The following is a 25,031-nucleotide window of genomic DNA, read 5'->3' on the forward strand; positions in this document are numbered from 1 at the left end:
TTCAAAGCTTGTGAGTAATGGAGGAGGCGTTTCCGCGATGCGTATTTATGGGAGGAGCTGAAAATGGTGACGTCCGAAGCCTCGCTGCCCGGCTGTACCACGTGACTGGTTCATGAAGTGGTTCGGACTTTGCCGCGAGCTATGACAGCGATATATAAACCCCTCAGACTCAGAAGAGAATGGAGCCAGCTAAGAAGAGGAGGATGTCCTCCCCTGTGTGGGAACATTTTGATCTTATTCCTCCCAACAAGGTATGTAAATTTCTACAGAAGATGTATTTTCATAATACTGATGGTGCAATACAATTTATGTTAAGCGGCTTTACTTTTGTACAGGGTGAAGTGTTTGCTATGTGCCAGGCAGCTGGGATATAACAACTACACCTCATCCATGCTTAGGCACTACAGAGCTTTGCATGAGAATAAGGGGAACACCGATTGTGGCGTAAGATCAGGTGAGCCATGAAATGCCATGATAATATAGCATGCAGTAATGTTACTAAATGATATAACAATATTATACAACTGTAATAAGTTACGTGTGTGATATTTATATTTGTGCTTTGTTTTTGTTGTCTTTCCTCAGGAGAACAATCTCAAATAGATGAAGACCTGGTTAGCATGGTGATTGAGGACTCCCAGCCATTTAGCATTGTGGAGGACAAAGGATTCAAAAGATTTGTTAAATCATTAAAGTCTACCTATGTTCACCCCACTAAAAAGGTCATAAAAGCAGTGAAAATTTAGTTTTTACAGAATAAAATGTGGGCAGGATTGCAGCTCAAAGCCTCAGTGTGTAGCTGTCCATACCTCAACGTTACAAAAGCACAACCACTGTCCACACCCCAACCACACCTCACCTCACAGTAAATGATCATTCCCATTTTAAGCATTTCCAAATGATCATTTTCCATACTGCCAGTATAAATATACACAGTATACTGCCATCACTACAATATACATGTTTTACACACTCCTTTTGTTGTTGACATTTACAGGCTGTGTGCAAAAGGCCACACTCTTCAAATTCATGCCAACTAATATATTTACGTCCAGTGGATGTCCTACTAGAGCAAATGAAGCTTCAAGATGCTTTGCGCTGGGGTGAACCAATTGGATGAAAAGCTACAGTGCTTCATGAAGCGTCATCTGCCCATCACTACCTGTAATGCATGACAGCACTAAGCTATAGTTAAAATGGTGGCATAGACTCTGTTTTGCATTGTTTGGTATTTTATATGGGTATATGTTATACTATATTTCTGTTCTTTCTGAGTTACCTGGCCTCCGCTCCAGTCCTTCCTGGTTTGGCTGAAACAGGAGGCTGAGGGTGGAGCTGGTTTAAATGCAGAAGCCAATCAAATGGACTGGACCATCTATTGTGATCATGTAGGAGGAATGGGGTTCTTCTTGAATGATGGTTAGCTGTTATCTCTCTAGTTTTCACCTTTGGTGTATATAATGGTTTATTCATTTGCTATATAACTGGAGCTGTTTCTCATTTGGGAGGTCAGTTTGTTGAGTTATGGTTTGTTAAGTAACTTTTGAGTAGTTTTGTCAAGTTAACTTCTTGTCATTTTGAATTTTTATAATCATCTTGTCCTTTTTGGTATTTAATAAAACCCATTTTTTTAAAGTTTACATTTGTACCTGTGTGTTCCTGGCTGCTTGGTTTATGGTACACGGAAAGAATCAAGATGAGACACAAAAAGCATAGAATGCATGAACAAGAGGGACCTGTAGTACCGGTTAGCAGACAAACCGGTGGAGAGCAAATGAAGCCGCTGGCCTTAAATACTGCTGGCTGGTAATCCCTGGATTGCCGTCAGTTGAGCCTACCAGCTGCGTTGATGAGAGCCTTGCCCAAAAGGTGGGACTGTGAGTGAAAACAAGGGAAAAAGCAGCCACTTACCCAGCCTATGACAACTGAAGCCTTTCATTGAACTACCAAATAAACAAAATGGTACTCTCTCTCATGGCAGCACTGCTATAATTTTGTTCATATTTAATAAAATAAACATGTAGACATAAGTGGATACATTGGTTTTGGCTGCTAGTGAAAATTGTTTTCTTTACAAATAACTCTCTCACTGAACTAACACAGCCAGTCTCTCAACATGCTTGCACTCTCTGCTCATATTGCCTTCATATTAAATACATTTTTGCTTTTTAAAGAATTTATTTTAAGATAACAAACACTCCCTGGATACTCAGCTCAATGACTCAGCTTCACCAACAGTAAAGACAGCTGGAGGAAAAAGAAAACACCAGAAATGGAAAAGTAATATGATAAGTGTGTGTTCATTTCCCATCAAATTCCAGTTTCTCCAATTCATCTGCTGCAAGCTTTGAGTCTTCAGTGAATGACAGGAAAAAGAGCAAGAAGTGCCACCGTTTGGCAAATGAAGTATGCTATCTAGAACAGTTTTTTTTTTTTTTTTTACTCAAAAAGAACATTTCAGACTAATTTGGTGATGCATATTATACAAATGCATGTTACAATGAGGTCTGTCTTGTATGACCACTCTTTTGGCTAATTTAACATTTCCAGGCATTAGGAGTGTAAATGTTAGAATCAATTCAACACATTTGTACTTGTCCATGCCACTGCATGTGTTGTGATTGTATTTCTCTCTCTGATGTCCTTGTTTAGAAGCACTGATCTTCAGTCTTTGCTGAAACATTGTACTACATGCAGTTAGGCTCCTTCGCATGCTTGCTGGTTCACCTTGTACTTGAAAGAATACTTACCCGTTGTCTTTGTTTGTGCAGATTCTCTTTGGAATGACTTTCCCTGGAGAGGGATAACTCACTGCCTGTTAGCTTATCAATGTTCATGAGCGAGGTTTTGTGGAGTCATTTGGACCTGTGGGGTTACATTTTAAGCATGTGCATGATTTCTTATCTCTCTCTATGCCATCAGCAGCCCCGAGTCTAAGCTGGGCTCTTGCACTTGCAATTTCAACCTTCTGCAGGTATTCTGTTCTGTCAGCCATCAGCAGCCCCACACCATTGAAGCTCTTATTTCCTTTCTGCATCTTTCAGCCTCCACAGCTCTCTGCTCCCTTGGCCATCTGCAGCGCTGTGCCTTAACCCAAGCTCTACTTCTCTCCTGGCCTTGACATCTTCTGATCGAATGGCACTGGAAGGTGGCCACCAGGCCCAACATTCATGCTGATGCTCCAGACAGTCTGTTACTCAATCCAGCAGACTCGCCTTTAGTCTTGTTCGAGATCCTTTCAGACCTTCCCAGTTTCTCACTCTTCTCTGTGCTTATGCTTGCTATGCCTCTCAGTGCTATGCATTACTCCTAACGTGCAGGCCAGAACTGCCGAGCTTTCTTTCTTTCTTCGGCGCCCTGCTCTAATCCCTTTCACAGCTGAGGTTGCATTCCATCGAGAGGGGCTATCGGAGTCTAACCGCCAAACACCTCTAATTTCTGTTAATCAATAAACCATGTTCATTCTTTCTAGATCTCTCCTTATTGAAATGCTAGTTTTCCATTTAGCTAACTATTACCTTCAGGTGTGTTTAGGCTGTGACTAAGTTATTGTCATTAAACATATTAAACAGTGCAACTATGGTCATTTCATCTACGTCAGCTATTCTGTGATTGTTGAAGGGCTGATCAAGTCATTAGTGTGGAGGGAAAAGAGAAACTGACTCAGGACACAGCCCCGAGGTTCTCTGGTATTGGAGATGGCATGCCATAACATCCTGGGTCTTTCACTTTGGACAGGAGGAAACTGCTAAGGGTTTAGCTTTGGTCTGACATAGGAAACTGTCCATCCATGCATTCATTTTCTTCATCCACTAAATACTATGACATTAAAGTTGAATTAAGATTAAAAATAAGGTTAAAACTAACCCAGCAGTTTTAAGATGCATGTATATAATCTAGTCTTTACATTGCAGTAGGCAGACAAACTTCTTTAAATTTACTAATGATTTAGTAAAATCTAAACGGATGTGAATTTAGTTCAGGGACATCAAAATAAAGCTCACAAGTAAGCTTTAGATGGCAGAGAAATATCTTTGGTCAGTTAAAATCTGATGTGGATGCTCTTCATAGCAGAAACATCCGGAACAGATGGAACAAGCTAAATGGTATGTTCTACTCTATGCTATTATGTCTTATTGGTTGTGGGTTTCCTCAAATTGATTTTGTAACTTTACACTGGTCAAAAACCAAAGCGAGACAGCTAACTGTCAAAGTTATATGAGCAAGATTGCAAAACAGGATGTTAGCAGCCCCACACTGGTCCCCTCTCTTCTGCTTGTAGTAAAAATTCTGTTTTTTTATTTATTTATTTATTTTTTTAATTTTAGCTTGTGATGGGTACATTGACTCTTATTTTGTTCTCTTATTTCACCTTTCCTTTTGTTCTTTGTTTTTATGCAGTTTAGCTTGACTTATATTAATCTTTCATACTTTGTTCCAGGATTCTTCAAAAGTGGCTTCATCCACACCAACAACAGAGCTTTACTAAAGTTGTGTAATCTTTCTTTGATAATTTCCTGTTTTGATCTTGGAGAATTGTGAAATCATGCTGACATAACTCTGGTCGAAATAATAACATAGGCTTATTTATTAAGATTATATAAGTTAAACCACTGTGTTTAACAGAAAGTGTTGTTTTTGTGTGAGCTCGGGAGGGAAGTGTGGCAGTCCGTGAGCAGGAAGTCCGTGGGGATAGCGAATGGGCCAGATGATGCACCGAGCGATCTAGTTGAGCCGGAGGACAGGCAGGTGGCAGACGCCGAACGCCGGGTCGAAACCTGGACACAAGTAGACGGATTAAACACAGTTCCAACCAGAAGTGAATGCACGCTTTCGTGGAAGTCTAGTTACCACTGTGAGGTGATTAACGGACTGGCGTGGAGCATCCGTCAGCGCCGGGTTAAGTAGCTCTTCATGTAATCACCGCGATGGAGATCAGGTGTGCCGGTGATGGCCCAGCCCGGGGGTGTGGCTACCCGAGCATCACGCATTCCACAGACACAGGACCACGGACCATGACACTACCTGTGAGAAGCTGGGGACACATCAGCTCAAAATCCACAGTGCAGCTGCTCATGGCGTCCCCATGGCGTCCCCAAGCCTGGCCATTGATTTCTGGAATATGTTGTCACTGGCATTATTACAATTAAGTAGGGTGGCCCAATTGATAGGATAGTGACTTAAAGTAATTCACAGTAAGGTTCCTGGCATATTTGTAGCTTCTATAAACCGTTTGGTCAATGTTTCGTTTTTAAGACTGTGACTGATTTCGTCCATCTATCTGCAACGTCAAAAACAAAACACCAAAATCAAGCTTATGGTTAAGTTCAATAAAGAGAAATTCTATTCACCTGTCTTGCTGTATGCCTGCTTGTCTATTCTTTACATTATTTCCACTTTCTCACATGGTAAAACTCAGAGCTGACATCATTGCTCAAGTCAAACGATTTTATGCTTGCCTTTTGTGAATCGATCAGCTTACATTCTGCATGTCTTAAATCTCAGTGCTTTTCTGTCAAAAAATATTTTCATTATTGATTATTTAATTTGATTATTTTAGTATTTCATTATAAAATTTTAGTTTCGATAATACTCTTTGTCCTAGTGGATTAAAAAAGGGATCTTGTTACTTTTCAGTCAAATAAGCTTGTTCAACAACTTCAGTCTTAAAATTCACCCGCTCATCTTAGGGATTTATTCAAAATTGAAGGTACACTGAACCAGCATGGCTACCACAGCATTCTGCAATGACACCTGGTTTGCATTTAGTTGGACTATCATTTATTTTTCAACAAGGCAATGACCTTAAGACAATGGCCCCAATCAGAGTGCAGTGCTGTCAACAAAGCAACGGGTGGCTACTTTCAGGAATCTAAAAAATACGACATATTTAGTTATTTATCCATTTTGTGTTTGCTACATAATTCCATATATCTTGCATCATGTAATTGATGTCCCCACTATGTATCTACAATGTAGAAAGTACGAAAAATAAAGAAAAACTTTTAAATGAGAAGGTGTGATCAAACCTTTCACTGATAGTGTGCATGCACATCTGAAAGAAGAGCTTTGAAAAACAGACATTACAAAATGATTTAATTTTGTTGTTTCTTTATGTCATTCTTAAGACAGTGATGGAGACGACCAATGACTCATTTGATCTAATCGGTACAACTGCAACTGCAACTGCACCTGATATTGGCAATGATATTGGGCTGATAGACAGTTTGGTACCTCAACCTTGCTGTGGCTGACTTCGTCTTTGTATCATTTCTTCCCCTGAGTGTGACATACGTAGCTTCAGGTTTCCTCTGGCCTTTTAGCAACTTCATGTAAAAGCTGAACACCACCATCAGCTTTCTGAACATGTTTGCCAGTGTCTACGTTCTGGTGGTGATCAGTATGGACTGATCATCAGTATGGACTGATGATCCATACTGTGTTTGTGATGTGGCTCAGAACCACCAAAATGTACACAAAGCATCCTGTGTGAGTCTGTGTGTGTCCCTGATTCGTGCCACCACATCATGATTTGCTTTAGAGATATAAAGATATATGAGTCAGCGTCGGCGATGTCCCTAAACCCTAACCATTACCTTTATTTTTTGGAGAAAAGGTCATTTTTGATGCATGTTAGTAGGAATCGTTACATTCTTTGCTGACAACGCAACAATTTAGAAAAAGCAAAACTTCGCGTAGGGTTAGATTCCTCAACAATGATGGCTCAGAACACACAGGCTTAAATATTACGTTAAAAGTAACTGTGGTTGTGAAAACCAATTCTGGTGAGGCAGAGTGAGTAGGATGAACGTCATCCTGTGAGATCATAGAATATTTTAGAAATATTGCATTAAAAAGAAAAGCAAACTGACATTATTACGGGAAATCCTTCACATTTGTCCAAATCTGGTTTTGATCTGTTTGCAAAGGTTTATTTCAACAAATCTTTTTTTTTTAAGTTTAGCTTCAATCTAAATTCTTATGTTTCCACTAGAATCCGACCTTGATGCTGTTCATGTTTTAGTCACACGTTACTTTTTGAAGACACACAAGGTGTGTCAAACTTGTTTCACTACAGCGTCTTTCACAACTAATAAAGAGACGTCATTTAGATTAGAAAACAGGATGCTGACAGAAAACCTCTACGGTAGCCACTGGAAAATACAGATGATCTCATTTTGGTTTCAGACTTTTTCTGAAAGCCAAATTCAGCAGCGGTTTTTTTTCTCAGAATGGGTTTATATATAATCAATGTGTCACAGTTTGATCAGTGATTCTTCTGGAGTGGATTCATCAACAACCAACAACAGAGCTTTACTAAAGGTAAACAATATTTATTATTTTGCTGCTGTAAAATTGTCAATAATACATTTTTTTTTTTGGTTTCACTCTGTCAGACATAATTGCTCAACTTCTTCTGAATCTGTCTGAAACCTCACCTTATCATCCAACAATAGTGTTAAAAATATGACGTATGTAACTGCCTACAAATGCCATATTTTGCACATATTCACGTTAAAGTACAGAGGGTGACACTAATTAATCTTTATTAAAAAAGTCACCCTGTGATTCTTAATTATTTTAGCTAACTGAGCGCTGACTTCTCATGGTTGTCAGTCAACACAAAGCAACAAAACTGACAAAGTTATAGATGCTGCTTCATGAGTGATACATCATGGCAGACAAAGAAATACAAAATGTCCATGACCTCATTTTCCTACACCTCTCACAGACTGATAGCGTCATTAGTGACTTTCAGTTCGTATATGTTAATAGGAATAATAAAGTAACAACAAATCGTCCTCTTTTTAGAAGTATAAGTCATGAACCTATCAAAACCAAACATAAAACTATCTAAACTACCTCTTTATGTGAATTATTAGTCTGCAAAACAACAGCTGTGCATCAAGAGTTAACATATGTTATAAATGTAGACAACAGTTAATCTGTGTATATAGGTCAAACACAACTTGAGCTTTTTAGTCAAATACTTAACATAGTGACACCATTGAATATGCTATCCCAGTGTATATATGTCATAAAAAAAACACTACCTGCCATCTTTAGTAGGCTTGATTACTGTAACAGCATCTTTACAGGTCTACCTAAAAAATCAGTCAGACAACTACAGCTCATTCGGAACTGCTGCTCGAGTCCTCACTAAGACCAAAGAAGTGGACCACATCAGCTCAGCTCAAAGGTCTTTACACTGGCTGCCTGTGCATTTGAATAAAGCACCAAATCCACACTGTTTTATTTTTAAGCTTAAACTTCAAAACTTACATTTTAACTACTGGTTTTATCTACTTTTACCCCCCCCCCCCCCCCCCCCCCCCCTTCCCTTATATAGTCTCGTAAATGTATTATCTTCACTCTTTAATTCTTCCTTTTACTTAACTCATTACTACTGAAGTCTAGAACTAATTCATTTTCTAAATCTGTAAATGAATTAGTCACTGTTCATGCTCTTCTATCAAGAAATAATCTATACCAAAACAGCCAACTACAATTTTTTTCACATGTTCTGCTTTCATAGCCTTGATTATACCTGAGATATCTGACTTACAAGTGACCCTTCACTGCTAAATGCAGTCAGTGTTTAATTGAAGCAGTTAGTGTTTAAGATTTGTTTACAACTAACTAGACATTAAGTAGCAATTTAAAAAATAACTGAGTATCATTCAATGCAATTAGTTATAACAGAAAGAAAAAAATTGAAAGATGAATTTTACATAATGCATTTATATATTTATTTTTTTTGTGATACCACTGCAGGTCCCAAGGCAGTGATAGAGATGACCACTAGATCTTTTCATCAATTCAACACAACTGCTGCACCTGTTTACCAGTATGCTGAGTTGAGACATTCTCTGAACACCATGTCTATGGTTGTGTACTCCCTGGCTTTTGTCCTCGGTGTGCTCGGGAATGGAGTGGTTATCTGGGTGACCGGGTTCAAGATGAAGAAAACTGTTAACACAGTTTGGTTCCTCAACCTTGCTGTGGCTGACTTCCTCTTCACTGCGTTTTTGCCCCTGAGTGTGACTTACACAGCTTTGGATTTCCACTGGCCTTTTGGCAACTTCATGTGCAAGCTGAACACCACTATCAGCTTTCTGAACATGTTTGCCAGTGTCTACATTCTGGTGGTGATCAGTGTGGACAGATGTGTGTCTGTGGTGTGGCCCGTCTGGGCTCAGAACCACCGAAATGTACGCAAGGCATCCTATGTGAGTCTGTGTGTTTGGGTGGTGGCTTTGATTCTCAGTGCTCCATACTTCATCTTCAGGGACGTCGGACCATCGTACCACAATAAGGATATCATCAACTGCTTCAACAACTATGCTCTTTCTGGTGACGAGGACACATATAATGAGACTCATCAGGCCATGATTATCACGCGTTTCCTATTGGGATTTGTTGTGCCCTTTACTGTCATTGTCTCCTGTTATGCTGTTATAATCCATCGTCTCAGAAGAAACCGCACACTGGCCAATCAGTCAAGTCGCCCCTTTAAGATCATCGCTGCTATTATCATCACTTTCTTTCTGTGCTGGGCTCCCTTTCACATCATGGGTCTAATTGAGATGGCAAATCACATGCCAGAATATTCAAGTGAGATATTAGATGATATCACCATAATTGGGTTACCAATAGCCACCAGTATGGCCTTTCTCAACAGCTGCCTGAATCCACTGCTGTATGTGTTCATGGGCCAGGATTTTAAGAGTCAAGTCCACAAATCTATCCACAACATCTTGGAGACTGCCTTCCAGGAAGAAGTTCCTCGCTCTTATATCTATACAAATGCAACCACTCAGAACAATAAGAAGTTAGAGTCTGACACACAGTTGTAATGCGATTAAAGAGATAAATACATTGTACTGTACATAGTGACTTTAACTGTGTCTAACAAATTACCTTTTCTTTAAATTCATGGATCCTCTCAAATTATAGAGTTAATCTCTTAAGATTTAATAATATTAATTAATTAATTTTAGGAATGTTGATCAAAAGCATTCTCTTTTTTAACTATATTATATATTATTACTGTGATATTGTACAGCAAGTTAACATTTCTGGGGGCATTTGAAACACTTTGGAATGCTAAAATATTTTAGTGTAACTTCTTAACATTCTTAATCAAAAAACAAAATAATGCAATGCCTATTACGCACAGTATTCTCCATATGTACCAAAAACAAGTGAGAAACACATAAAAAGTGACAAACAGGAGCAACTTGATATATCCATCTATACTACCTGCGATTGTCTCAGTCCCTGTATCTTTTGCCCAAGTTTTTATTTTCGCAATAATTTTTGTATTTGTGTTTATTTATATTGGGTTTTGTACTTTTATTTACAAATTGTGGAAATGGATTGTTTTCTTTCTGGTTGTCTCAGTTTTGTGTTTATGTTTTCTTAGTTTTACTTATTTTAGAACCTAGTTTTCTCTGTGTCCAAAGTAGAGATGGCACGATACCACTTTTTTGTGTCCATCCATCCATCCTCTTCCGCTTATCCTTTTCAGGGTCGCGGGGGGCGCTGGAGCCTATCTCAGCTGTCATAGGGCGAAAGGTGGGGTACACCCTGGACAGGTCGCCAGTCTGTCGCAGGGCCAACACATAGGGACAGACAACCATTCACACTCACATTCACACCTAGTGACAATTTGGATTAATCAATTAACCTATCCCCACAAGCTGCATGTCTTTGGACGGTGGGAGGAAGCCGGAGTACCCGGAGAAAACCCACGCAAACACGAGGAGAACATGCAAACTCCACACAGAAAGACCCCGGCCTGATGGTGGAATTGAACTCAGGACCTTCTTGCTGTGCGGCAACAGTGCTAACCACCGTGCCACCGTGCTGCCCTATATATATACCTATATGAATCCGATATAGTGTATTTTTTAATCAATAAAATATCTTGCTGCATTTTGTATAAGTTCATACTCAAGTAAAAAAAACAAACACTAAAGCTATTCTGTTATGCCTGTATGCAAAAACTATTTTATAGTTCAGCAATACTGATCAATCTAATAAACGTAACCTACACGATCCTCCCTATTCTGGTATTTTAAACAGTACTTAGCAGAAATATTAAGCAACCTAATTAATAGGATTGCCACCAAAAAAAAATAGGGAACCACCCCCCACCCTCCGCTTCGTGATGCATTAATCGACATAATCAACTTTAATTTAATGCACGTGTAAAAGAAAATTCACAGAAATCAATTATTTTTCCACAATAATTAAATAGATTCAACATCTTTCTTCAACAGAACTGCAGACTGCACAGATGGTACTGTCCCAAAGGAAAAAGTACTATAGCTTACTAGAGTATATTAGACTTAATAGTTACTATATACAGTAATGGACTTCTATACATTTTACAAGAGATTAAAACTTTGGGTGTAAGATTCAGATAATTATTTATTAAAAGCTAGCTATTTTAAATGAGATCTCCACTTCATTTTTCATGGTGAACCGCCCCCCTTCCCCGTTAATGCCCTACCTGCCCCCCTGGCAAAACTTTGCTAGACCCGCCCCTGCACAGTTACCAGCTGTCAATAAATTCTAACAACAGCTTATCAAGCTTAAACGTGCTGCTGTTGTTTAGCAGCTGGTTTCCTCGTTCTGGCGCAAAGTTGATCAAAAACAAACAAGAGACGGGAGCCGATCAGCTGATCATTGATCAGTTTCATGATTGAAGTAGCAGCAGGAGAGGGAGGGGGAGAGAAGAGGCAGTCGCTCCATATATCGGTTGTTAAGCTTAACGTGGGAATGCTTTAGAAACATTCAGAGATGAACGTAAACACTTGCTTTACTTCTCTCTGGGATAACTTCCTCGGAGATGAAATGCTGGTTTGGTAGTGAGGCTTCAAATGCTCAACCAAACCACCGACAGGTCTTGCACTTGCATGACGCATACAGCTCCCACGTGCTAAGGTTATGAGCTGAGTTACGCCATGTCGCAAATTTTCTGAGGTGCTTTTGTGATATTTAATGGATCGGATTAATTTTTTTATTTCTCTCTGATATCCGATCCAGTAATTTAGGTCAGTATCAGACCGATACCGATACGTAATATTGGATCGGTCCATCTCTGGTCCAAAATTTGTTCATTAATTGTAAGTTTATCCTGTCTCTCCTATTTTCACCTTCCTAATTTCAGAACTCTGTGTTGTCTCTGTGTTTCTTGTCTTCTTCCTGCTTCATTTTGATAGTTTTTGTGCCTTCTGGTTTTCAGTTCAGCCCCCCACCCCCACCGATTATCCCCTTACTGTTGGCATATAACTGCGTTTTCTTTCCAGCGGTCTTCCTTGTCCCCCCCTTACTCCTTTATTGGGAACTTGCTGGTTACTTTGCTGTTTCACGGAATGGACTTTGTTTCCCTGGACTCTTTTATTCGGTCTATGTCAGCCTGCCTTTGAGTCTATCTGCGTCCCACCTGCGAAACATGAGAGTGGTGCTTCATTAGTTCTGATGGTGCTTCATTGGTAGTATCGTTTGTCACAGATGTCTCTCCTGCCTTAGGTGCCACATTTTTCTTTTGTACAGCTGACTCACATCAGCAATTAAAGGTATTTAAAGGCAGAGAAAGGTGAGTAAGCTCTGGTGCCAGAGTGCCATGTGACGGGTTTTATCTAGTGAGCTGTGTGAGTGTTTGGTGGTTGCAGCTAGTGAGCTGAATCTTGTGATTGTTTGCTCCTGCTTGGTGGAGAGGAGTGTGTTTGGTTACTAACCCTTTTCTGACTTACTTTTCAGTTTACTGGCCGACGCTTGAGTTTTGTTTTGTTTCTTTAAATGGTGATAGTGGCTTGTCCATCTCTTTTAGTTGAGTTATTAATAGAAACTTTAATAAAACTCTTCAATTTAATCATTTTGCCTCCATGTCTCCTTTTTCCGACCCGGACACTTTTTGTTACTCTCCCTAATCGCCTGGACCCTTTTAGGGGAACATAACAGCTAGTTCTACAACTCATTTGATGAGAAATCATTAAAATCACAGAAAACACATTACATATACCAGCAGAGGGAGCTGTTTTATATAAATGCTTCAGTGTTAAAGGGCAGCAGTCTAAAGAGGAAAACTGCCTTCGGGTGGCTCTGATTTATATACAAAAGGTAGATACGGGAGATGTGAGTTCTGCTTCCTTTATTTCACTTTGTTAAACAGAATTTCCGTATTTATCCTTTATGCTCATGTACACATTCTTTTATCTTTTTCTCCACAATTATCTCGTAACAAAAACCACAACATCAAATCACACTGTTAACCCACGTGGTTACTTTGTTTTCTGTCTATGAATATACAAAATAACTGCGTTATCGCACAGAGTCCTTTACAAAAACGTTTCTGAGTAGTATCATTAACACTCTGATCAGTTTGCTTTGAATCCTTTTCTATATATCTTAATCAGCAATTAGTTACTGATTACTTTTTTCAAGTAACTTGACCAACACTGCTCCCCACTTATCTGTAAGTGATCATGCACCTGTTCTTGGAGCAACTTCAGTGTTTGCCAGTAATGAGCAAAACAAGGCTTTGAGGAAAAAAATGACACATTCAAAGCCGTTGTGCAAAAGTTTCAAAACAATCTGAAACCAAGCTTGACAGTGACACCTACTGGCCACTTTTGCTATTGTCACATCTTGATAATACTCCCCTGTGAAATAATGATCCATTGCATTGCTAGCAATACAGAATTCTCAAGAATGATTTATTATTATTATTATTATTATTATTATTATTATAATTATTATTATTATTAAATATACCAGAGAATCAACAATTGTGATTAATGCATGTTTTGGAGAAATACCCATAAAAACAAGGAAGGAAAAATGCTGAGACTGTTAAAGAAAAGTTGTGACTGTAACATACACGTGTATTCTGGGATCTGGCAGCATATTGTATTGACTAGCAACTAGATGTGAAATAAACAAATTCCCCATGTTTTTCGATATCCCAGGACTGTGGACTTCTCAGTGTCAAGCAGTGTGCACACCCAGAAGTCCTGTACAATTCGTAACTAAAATGATATATTCAAAACAGAAAATACTTGTGATTGGCTATCAATGGAGAGAGGCCATGGTTTAAACTTTAGCCCTCCCTGGTTAGTCCTGTCTGTACCTTGCTGCGGTATCACAAATACAGGAGCACCATCCTCCCATAACCCCCACACATTCCTAAGGCAGCCGCTCCTTGGTTATGCTCTGTGTTAGTGTCAGGGTGTACCAGTCTACCTTCAACACCCCCCTTCACACCAAGGAGTTGCACTGAAACTGCACTGAAATGTGTTTCTAATAGTGTCTCATGTGTAAGTAGGTTTTGCATGGCCGCTTGAAAAACCTCTTCAAAAATAGATAAGGCAAGAAATATATAACTACTACTCAAACATATATAACAAAACACCTATTATCTAGTTTGCACATAAATCGGACTGGAAACTTGTTGAATAGGGGATTAATCAAAACCTGAGAGTTCAAAGTTCTTCGTAAAGTAAACAAGTGAAAAGAAAAGGTTACATATCCATGTGACTATGAGAAGGGAATTCATACAGGCTAAACTAACTTGCACACACACATAAATACAGACATGCAAAACAACATGGATCAAGAAGCCACATGTATTGAGTAACTGTGGTAGTTCATGATATAGTTTTGGTTTTGGTTGAACTCTGTAAGACCTAGTGGATAAGAAATGGGCATTTTGTTTCTTTATTTCATTCTTATTTGATGGGAATCATAATTTAGTTTTACATTCATTAACGTACATTTGCTCAGCTGCTACACGGTGATTATTGGACTGAACTTTGTCACCCAACTCCGGGCAGCGACAACTATTATGATACACATAACAAATGCCACTTTGAGTGAAAGGACAGGCAGTTACACTTCCATTTTTATTAAAAACACATTTTTAAAAAAGAAAACAAACAACTGCATTGTCTTATTTTTGTTTCTAATAGTTTTATGAATACCACCTTCTCATGGTTCAACTCCACACAGAAAGGGCCTCGGTCACACAGTCGATCTGAAAACAGGACTCTCTTGCTGTGAGGCAACAGTGTTAACCATCATGCTACCCCATATTTCAAAACTGTTATTTCCTGAAACCTTTGGTGTTCCTTTTTCATGTTTATTTCCAAACTGAAAGTCACAGTGACATCTGTGAGATATGTTACCACTATTAGGATCAGCACACAAATGTTTATATTCTTTTTTTTTGCCTGTCCTGTTTGGATCTTTAGCCATCAGAATTGTTGTCTGAAGGCTAAGAAAGATGCCAAGCGATTTATTTTACCAATTGCATCATCATGGCCTTGCCATATTGGTCCATTTGATTGACCTTTATTATAATTATGCATTTATTTGATTTGATATTTGGTTGTTACAGACGGGACAGACATGACTGGGGATAGGAGAGGGAGAAAGAATGAAAGAATGAGAGGGAGAGATGAGATGGTGAGAAAGGGGGGAAGAAAAAAAAAGAAAAACAAACAAAACACCTGGATCACCTGTATGGGGATAAGAAAAAATAGAAGAGAAAACAAACAAAAAAGAGCAACATACTAAATACAACACCATCACAATAAACTAGTTAACAGTAGATAACAGTAGATACTAAATATTGCATGTTATTGTGCAGTACGCAAGATTGACAGCGCACAATGTGCTTTGACGTAGCAGCCAAGAAGGGTGTAGTTTGTGTCTGTGAACACCCGTGTGTACACCTGTGTGCACACGGGTGTGGATCAGCACGCTTGTTTATATTCTAATTTTTCCGTGCCTCTCATGAATCGTAAAATTCCATGAACTCTATGAATCAACATGTCTTTACTTGCGGTCAAGGAAAGTAAATAATCATTAGTGAGCTATAATTATTAGTGATCTGTATGCTTGGGCGGCGGTTTTAATTTTCTAGAGATATTAATTTATGATAACTTAATTTATGATAGGCGACATTTTACTATTCATGACAAAAATTGGTTGTTGTTGTTGTTTTTTTATTTAAGGGCAGCAACAGAAAAGTTGGGACAGGGTAACAAAAGGCTGGAAAGTAAGTCATTCTAAAAAGAAACCGCTTGAGGAAACATTTTGCAACTAATTGGGTTAACTGGCAACAAGTCAGTAACAAGACTGAGACAAGATTACCTTAAATAGGCAGAAGAAGTAAAGATGGGCAAATGAAAAAAAAAGGCTATATCAATAAACTGTGGAATGATCTCAGAAATTACGAAGACTATGAATAAACTTAAAAATGGGCTTTAAAAAAAGTTTTGATTTTTGTGAGCAAAATGCTCTCATGACTCATCGAGTGAAAACTACTAGCCAGCCAATCGGTGACATGCAGTCTGACAACGTCACAATTTAGTACCTGGTCGGATCGCTTGGAACCCCAGCCGAGCAGGTTCTAAAAATGTACCTGGTATCAGGTTCTATGGCCTAATGGAAAAACCTGAAAACCATGGTGAACCATGTCAAGTCAATCTGAGTAGGTACTAATAGAATTGTATTGTACCAGAGTCTACTCTAAATGTTTGTCAGTGACTTTCTGCTCTACTTTGATTGTTGTGTCTTTTTTGTAGTTTTACTTTCCCTGTCATATTGGGTTTGGGTTAGTTTTCATGTCATACTGAATACTGCCTGCTTGTGTTTGACTTTATATTTCTTGGATTGCTTCATATATACACTACCAGTCATTAGTTTGAACAAACTTTCTCATGTAATTCGTTATTTTCACTTTCTACATTGTAGATACACACTGAAGACATTAAATATATGATAAATAAATTGATAAATATGTCTTATATTTTAGATTACTCAAAGCAGCCACTCTTTGCTTTATTGACAGTGCTGTGAACTCTTGGTCTACTCTCAATGCGCTTCATGATGAACTCCATCAGTTGTGTTGTGCAGAAGTCAGGTTGGTACACAGCTGATAGTCCTAAAATCTATTGAATCCAAAATAATGAATCACAAAATCATAACAAACTCAGCAGCTTTGGTATATATTTTATATTACCATATAATTTAAACTTATTTATGAACACTTGACAAAATGTTTTTAGTTGTTTTTGTGAATAACATTTCGATCAATAACATATTTTTAGCTTAACTGCTTTCCCACTCATATTGTAGGTCTACAGTTTACATTCTGATCACAACACATAAGGTGTTTCCACAAGCAGTTTTACAATTCCTTGCAATGTCATGGAATTATTCCATGACATGAAAAAATACAAGAAGTGGACAGTTGACTTTTAGAGTAAGAAGTAGAGTTAAACAAGACTGCAAAACAGGATGTTGATAGACAGGGAAAAACAGTTTTCATTCTGATTTCTGTTGCTCAATGCTCGATTTTCTTCTGTTGTTGGTCCCTTTAGTTATCCACCTCCTCTGCACGTCTTAAAACCATCTCAGCCTCACCCCCTTAACTTTATCTCCAAATCAGTAAACCTGAGCGAACCTAACAACCTCTTCCTTTGAAAACTTTTCCGTACTTCCACACCAGCGGATTCATTAAACACCTTGTTCTTTCTCTGCCCAATTCAGTTGTACTTTCCTAGAGATCTGGTAAGTCTTTCCTTTATGCTTTATAACATTTAAAGACTTTTTATAGGTGGTGACTTTATAGAGGTAATAATTATTCTGTAACCTAATTCAGTGTGAATGCTCTTGAGTAAAAACAAGGAAAGAAAGAAAGAAACCCATTAGGAATGTAGGTACAATGAGCTGAAAGGTTCATGTTTTACAATCTGTACTGTTTTATAATATATGCCACTGACTGTGGAAATACCTTGGTTTTCCTCAGATTGTTTCATAGCACAGCTGCCTTAGAGCACTGGTTCTCAAGCTGTGGTATGTGAGCTCCCTCTAGTGGTATTAGGATTTGACAAGTGGTATTATCACTTGTCACATCCTGTTTATGACAGTTAAAATAAATAACATTTATATAAGAAATAAAATTGTCTCGTGTGAACTGTATGTGGTGTACTGCTGTACTTTAATGTCGGTCATAAGGGTGGTACTTCAAGAGCCATATATGTCATGAGGTGATACTCATTGTGAAAGGTATGAGAACCACTGCCTTAGAGAGTTAAGAAAGAAACTGGAGGAAAATGGCAAAATAAGATAGTGATACTAAGGCCATGCTGAAGACAATGCAACAGTGCTGTCTCTCATTTTTTCTTTCTCTTTCATTTGTCTGCAAACTTTTGCAAACTTCCGGTGGATCTGCCTTGTTATAAATGGCAAAATACGACCCACAAATTAGTCTCAGTTATAATAACCTGTCAGAGTTTGATGAGGCATTCATCTGCAGAAGATTCTTCAACAACCAACAAGAGAGCTTTACTAAAGGTATGCCGTCTTTGTTACTTTGCTGTTGTACGATTGTAAAATCATCATGTATTTACTTTTTAATAGAAAACCTCTGACACTTAAGACTTTCCCAGTTTTTAATTACTAAGTCACTCATGATTAATACATTTTCAAGATTCCGCCCCCAAAAATTCAGTTCCCTGAATATCTATATGCATGCATGAATGGATGGAATATATATTTATACATATATAAAAAAAATTAAAAAGAAGGAAATTCATTTTTTACACTATTGCATAACGTAGAAACACTGACTGCTGGGATAGTTATTCACTGGAAGTGTAGTGTTAAATAATCAAATAGGCTAATTTCTTAAAATTAAGTTAAACCACTGAACTTAAGAGACAGCATTACTTTCATGAGGGTAGTGACTTTTAAAGTAATTGCCGGTAAGGTTCTTTGCACAGTTATAACTTCTTTGACCTCTTTATTCGTCAAAATGTGTTGACTAATACATCTAAACCAAGCTGCAGGCAGACATAAATGTAGGCAGCCAAATATAGCATGGTGCAAGCAGTTAGAGTAACTGCAGAAGTTTGTTATCATCTGTCAGACCTAGAGGTTAAGTAAAGGTCTTTTTCACTGAAGAAAAACAAGCAGTAATTTAATTTGGGGTTTTTTCCAATTCCATTGACATAGTGTTGCTCAACAACTGCACAGTGAGTATTAAAGTCCACATTCTCACCCAAACCCACACAGCCATCATGACCATTATGATGGATGTAATTGCCCAACGTTTAGTACATCAAATGGACGATTAGGTAAACCTGTGATTGGATTGTCAAAAACCCTTTAATAGTTATTTTATTTAGTAAACTGAGAAACCACTTTTCATGGGTCAGTCAACAAGTGGCCAACAAAGCTGAAAAATATCACCTATCATTTAAATGATCTTTTTTAATTGAGCATATTAAGTTTAATTGAGCATATTAAATACACATAGTTTAGTCTAGGTTGTATTAATGTGTCACAGTTTGTTCTGATATTCTTCTACTGCACATCAACCCACACCTGACAGAAGAGCCATACATATTTTCTTCTTCTTAAGTGTCTTATTGGATGGCATTGGCATTTAGACTAGATGCCCGCTCTCTCACACAGTCCAGCAACTCATTTGGTGTTTTCTTCCTTCGGTCTTGTATTCTGCCAGTGACGGTTTCTCGCCTTCTGCCTTGTCTTTGTTCCCTTCAATCTTTTCCAGATTTAATTCCAATTGTCCTTTTTCAGTACTTGTCCCAGAGAGTCTTGCTTGTCTCTCTGATGTTTTATTTAATGATCTTTTGGTGTGTGCGCATTTTAAAACCTCTTCATTAGTCGGTCGTTCTTTGCTTCCATACATGAAGATAGGTGTGATGTAGACATCTAGGACTCTCTTTCTTGTCTTGAAGGAAATTTGTCAATCAACTGTAGTCCTTGCAGAGGTAGCTTTCTTTCCTTTTGCAATCCAAATCTTGATTTTACGTAACAATCTTCATTACTCACAGTAATACCCAAATATTTAAACTTATTGCCTTGTTGTGTGGAATTCTTTAGTATGATGTTGCACTATATTGTCTTTCTTTTTGGAAATGATCATTGTCTAAGTTTACTTGAGATTCAAGAAAATGAATGTGGGACTTAATGTCCGTCCCACTTCTTCACTCTTCTTATATACAATAAGTATTTGTTTTCTGTAGATGTTGAATTGATTACAGTGTCGTCTGCACATCTCAGGTTATTAATGAGGTGCCCATCAACCACAATGCCTGGCACTCCTTTAATCTCGCAAGATATAATCACTGTATAGAGGAAACAGATCAGCTGACAACACACAACTTTGCCCTACACCACTTCTGAGTTTGACAAATTTCGAAACCAGAAGTGAAAATTTCTTTGTCACTTTTGATTGCCACAGTTTGTTCCAAGTGCATGTTCTTCATAATAGGTCTTTTTTTGCCATTGTTCAGAACTAATAATAACTATTAGATTTTTGTAGCTGATAGTGCTGAAGGCTTTCATGTCATCAATAAAACATGAGTACAGATATTTTTGAAGTTTAACTGCTTTTTCTGGGACGCTTATCAATATAGCATTTGTTGTTCCTTTGCGTTCTACAAGTCTGAATTGTTTTTCTTCTAATTCTGTTTCAATCAGTTCCAACAAATAAAAATTTATACTTTTTTTTTGAGGACTGCAAATTTTAAGAATAATTTAAGTTTTTCTGAAGTTCTTGGTCAGATATTTATTTTTTCGTGTTTGCGTTCAATTGTTGGGAAATTACGGTGACATACTCTTTTAGTGTTGTAACATCATTGCTGATTTGGACACTCTTCAGTTTCCTGATAACTGTGACTACATGCATACATTATGCTCAGCAGCCAGTTAAGAATTTTCATATCACATTGTGAATGTTGCTGCCACAGTAGTGCAATCATGAACTGAAGTAGCCATTAACACTGAATGGATGGATTATAATCTAATTTGAGCTGAAAACAGTGCTCTCAACTACAAGTGATGACCTTCACTGCTAAATGCATTTTATTTGCTGTTCATTTTGAGCCTTTATTGTCTAAGATTCATAACTAACTATAAATTAAACATTAATTTAAGAGTAATTAATTTATATTTCTGTGCAATATGTGAAGACAGAATTATTATCAATATCAAAAATGACTTTTACATAAATTCATGTTTTTTTCTATGCAGATCTGAAGACATTGATGAAGATGACCAACAACTCTTTCGATCAAATTAATACAACTGCTGCACCTGATAAAAATGACTCTGTGTATGGTGACAAGTATGATGGGCTGAAACAGTCTCTCAACACAATGTCTGTAATCCTTTATTCCGTGGCCTTTGTCCTCGGCGTGCTCGGGAATGGAGTGGTTATCTGGGTGACCGGGTTCAAGATGAAGAAAACTGTTAACACAGTTTGGTACCTCAACCTTGCTGTGGCTGACTTCCTCTTCACTGCATTTCTTCCCCTGAGTGTGACTTACACAGCTTCAGGTTTCCACTGGCCTTTTGGCAAGTTCATGTGCAAGCTGAACACCACTATCAGCTTTCTGAACATGTTTGCCAGTGTCTACATTCTGGTGGTGATCAGTGTGGACAGATGTGTGTCTGTGGTGTGGCCTGTCTGGGCTCAGAACCACCGAAATGTACGCAAAGCATCCTATGTGAGTCTGTGTGTTTGGGTGGTTGCTTTGATTCTCAGTGCTCCATATTTCATCTTCAGGGACACTGAGAAAATGTCTGAAAACCAAATCCTCTGTTTCAGCAACTATGCTCTTTCTGATAACTATACAGCACCATCTGTGATTCAGTTTCGTCATCTAGCCATGACTATCACTCGTCTCTTCCTGGGATTTGCAGTTCCCTTCACTGTCATTGTGTCCTGTTATGCTGTCCTAATCCATCATCTGAGGAGAAACCGCACCATGGCCAGCCAATCAACACGCACGTTTAAAATCGTCACTGCTGTTATTGTCACTTTTTTCCTGTGTTGGGCTCCCTTTTACATAATTGGTGTAATTGAACTAGTGAAATTCACGTCTGCTACTCAGAGCAACACATTAGATCTTGTCATAGGTGTCGGGATGCCTCTGGCCACCACTCTGGCCTTTCTCAACAGTTGCTTCAATCCACTGCTGTATGTGTTCATGGGCCATGATTTTAAGGACAAAGTCCGCAAATCCATCCGAAATGTTTTGGAGACTGTCTTCCAGGAAGAGGAGACACGCACTCGCACTTACACAGGGTCAGTGGTCACCAGTCAAAGCAAAAATAGCTCAGATTTGAATACTGAGGTATAAGAAACCAAATAATTAAACTGTAAATGGCAGACAATTGTGACAACTATCTTAAAAATGATTCTAAATGTTTCAAAAATATCTTAAAATGCTTTGGGGCTTTTTTACTAGCCATAGCATTAATCTGATACATGACTGCATGAATCTATGAATCACAGCAGTCCATTCAGGTTACTTTTTTATAGAACTAAAAGCAGTTATACAATGTTATTGCTTCCATTATTGTTGCCTTTTTTCTGGGCTGGACTCCCTATCATTCAGCTGATAGTATTTATTCCACCAAATGAAAAAATTCACTATGCCATTCAATTGGGATCTTTGTTGCCAAAAATTTGGTCGTTCTTCACTGCTGCTTGAATCCACTGCTGTATGTCTTCTTGAGACAAGATTTTAAGGCTGAAATACGAAAATCCATCCTGAATGTGCTGGAGAGCCTTCCAGGAAGAGGAGACACACTCTCCCAGTGACATGAAGTCAGTGAACACCAGGCAGAGCAGAGAGAAGTCAGATTAGATTACTGAGGTATAAGGCTGTATATGAGGTACATAAACATGTTAAAACCTTTAATAGAAAATTTCTTTGAGACTTTTTACTAGCTGTAAACATGACTCCAGAGTAAATCTTTATAAATCTTTATAAACCTTTAATGAATGAAATTTTGTTTAATTTTGTTCCAATAAACAAAATTTCAAATAAACCCCGCTCATAAAATTATGGAAACAGCTAATGGTACAAATGGTACTGTGATGTATTATTTCTGTGCTGTGTTGTTTTTCTTGCCTCTTTGGCTCACAGCTCTGCATTAACTTTGTGCTATTATTATTATTATTTATTTATTTTTTTTTGCTTTAACTAACTCATGAAGTCTGCCATTCATTTCCATGTATTAATAATCCGTGTTATGTTTTATGTTAATATATTATTATGAGCTGACCACCATTGAGTTTTCATGTAAACATTTACATTTTATATTAAATATTTGACATTCCTACAGTTCCATTAGTAACATATATGTCTATATCAGACAATCTCACTGATAGTTTCTCTCTTTTAAAGTTTTTTAACCCCAGGGACGTCAATAAATAGTGACAGTAATGATCCTCATTTATTCACTGTTCCTGTATTGTTTTATTCGCTGAACAAAAAGTATTATATTTACTTACATACATTTTATTTTATTTATTTATCAGCCATGGTGTGAAAAACAGTATGGGCCATTATCACAAGAGGTTATTGTCTTAGTTTGTTAAAGTTCTCTATTCCCATTCTGGTCAAATTTGGTTTCATCGTTTGTTTACAGTACAGTTACAGAGCCAAGTGACAACAAATCAAAAGACTGCTGCCTGTCAGTGGCCAAGAGCAGCCTGTATTCAGTTTGAATACTGTTATGAATTGAAACAGAACAGTTTATAACTTTATTAGTTTGTAAATAGTGTTTCACTGTTCTATTTAACTTTTGGTGACAGTAGAAAGACTGAATCAGGGGATCGTGTGGGAGAGAAAGGGAGAAAGCTGGATGAAGATGGCAAAGAGAGAGAGTGCAACAGAAATAAGTAAAAGCAGACATGTAGTCAAAGTCAGCAAAAAATTTAAAAGCCATGATCACTTCCATCTAGTTCATATTCATTGATGATGATGTCACATAACTGTATTCTAGGCAGTGTGTTACACTGATATCTAATGCTCAGCTGCAGGGGAAGAGTGGGGCAGTGGGTTGTCAGGGGAAGCTGGTAGACACAGCATATGACAATTGTCTAATCATGCCCCACCACCCACCCCCAGCACAAGAGAAATAATGGTGCAGCTGAGCTGAGTGACAGAGCAAGCTGAGCAGTAAAGTAAACATGAATATTGCAGTCTGACAGCACACTGTAAATAAAACAATTGAACTAATCACAAATCTGTGAGTGTGTGTATTGTACCCCCCCTTCTAAGAAGTATTAAAGTATACTTTAATACTTCTTAGTGTTTTTTAATTTTTAAGCTAAAAATAAAATAAATAAAAATTCAAAATGTAATACTGAGAAAACTGTGGTGGAATATGACTTGAAAATATATTGAATTAAATGGGGTTTTATACTTTAACATTGAAAGACAGCAAGAAAGAACAAAGTTTTGCTTTTGATCAGATCTGCTGTGGATTATTATAAATTTTCCTATAATATGTGTAGAGATGCATACACATAACAGCATTCAGTTGAAATATGAGCACTTTAAATATAAAGTAGCATACATACCTTGAAAAACTAAATTTTAGTTTTTAAACTCATCTTGATTTTGTAGAGAAGGTGATCAGGCTGTTTCTTCATCACCTGAGACCAGCTACACTGGATCATCACCAGCTTGTATCTTTATCCCTTTTTCACTCAGTGAAGTCTTTCTCTTTTCATGTGCACTGGTAACCAAAGCGTGTGATATTTGAAATAACCTGCTCGCCTTCTCGCACACCCCATACTAGTAAGGCAAACTCACATACAGGCTCAGGGGGACGGGGTGAATCTATATACAAAGATGAGATATTAACACTAAGAACACAAAGGAATACTCTGAATAATACAAGCTAGGCTATATTAAGTAATGTAATGTATGGCACCATGCAGACATGTGGAGAGCATGCAAACTATACACAGCAAGGTCCTGGTCACACGGTGGATTAGAACACAGCATTTTCTTGCTGTGAGGCAACAGTGTTGACCACCATGCTGCCCAGTATTTCAAAACCTTTGGTGTTCTCTTTTCATGTTTGTGTCTAAATCAAAAGTCAGAGTGACACACTGTTAGGATCGACACACAAATGTTTATGTTTACATCTTTCTGTGCCTCTCATACATCGTAAACTTTATT

At 37.9% G+C, this 25,031-nt stretch overlaps 2 protein-coding genes across 4 annotated transcripts; both read left to right on the forward strand.

Moving 5' to 3' along the window:
* Positions 1–8,795: 8,795 nt before the first annotated feature.
* LOC147318513 (chemerin-like receptor 1) lies at positions 8,796–9,857 on the forward strand. Its single transcript, XM_086309857.1, has one exon. The coding sequence runs from the start codon at positions 8,796–8,798 to the stop codon at positions 9,855–9,857; it is 1,062 nt and encodes a 353-aa protein (XP_086165983.1).
* Positions 9,858–17,478: 7,621 nt separating this feature from the next.
* Positions 17,479–24,106, forward strand: LOC147318514 (chemerin-like receptor 1). 3 transcript variants are annotated; one of them, XM_086309859.1, is made up of 3 exons: positions 17,479–17,586; positions 18,287–18,372; positions 21,079–24,106. In XM_086309859.1, exon 3 carries the CDS (start codon positions 21,093–21,095, stop codon positions 22,188–22,190), a length of 1,098 nt encoding a protein of 365 aa, XP_086165985.1. In that variant the 5' UTR covers positions 17,479–17,586; positions 18,287–18,372; positions 21,079–21,092; the 3' UTR covers positions 22,191–24,106. The 3 variants fall into 3 exon arrangements, with proteins under 3 accessions (XP_086165985.1, XP_086165986.1, XP_086165984.1); XM_086309860.1 differs by lacking the exon at positions 18,287–18,372 and having other exon boundaries at positions 17,481–17,586; XM_086309858.1 differs by lacking the exon at positions 17,479–17,586 and having other exon boundaries at positions 18,261–18,372.
* Positions 24,107–25,031: the final 925 nt, after the last annotated feature.

The sequence above is a fragment of the Aulonocara sp. 'chitande type north' Nkhata Bay genome, linkage group LG11 (genome assembly GCF_057382095.1).
Source record: "Aulonocara sp. 'chitande type north' Nkhata Bay isolate Kocher_YH1m ecotype deep benthic linkage group LG11, A_spYH_male_GT1.1, whole genome shotgun sequence".
Lineage (NCBI taxonomy): Eukaryota > Metazoa > Chordata > Actinopteri > Cichliformes > Cichlidae > Aulonocara > Aulonocara sp. 'chitande type north' Nkhata Bay.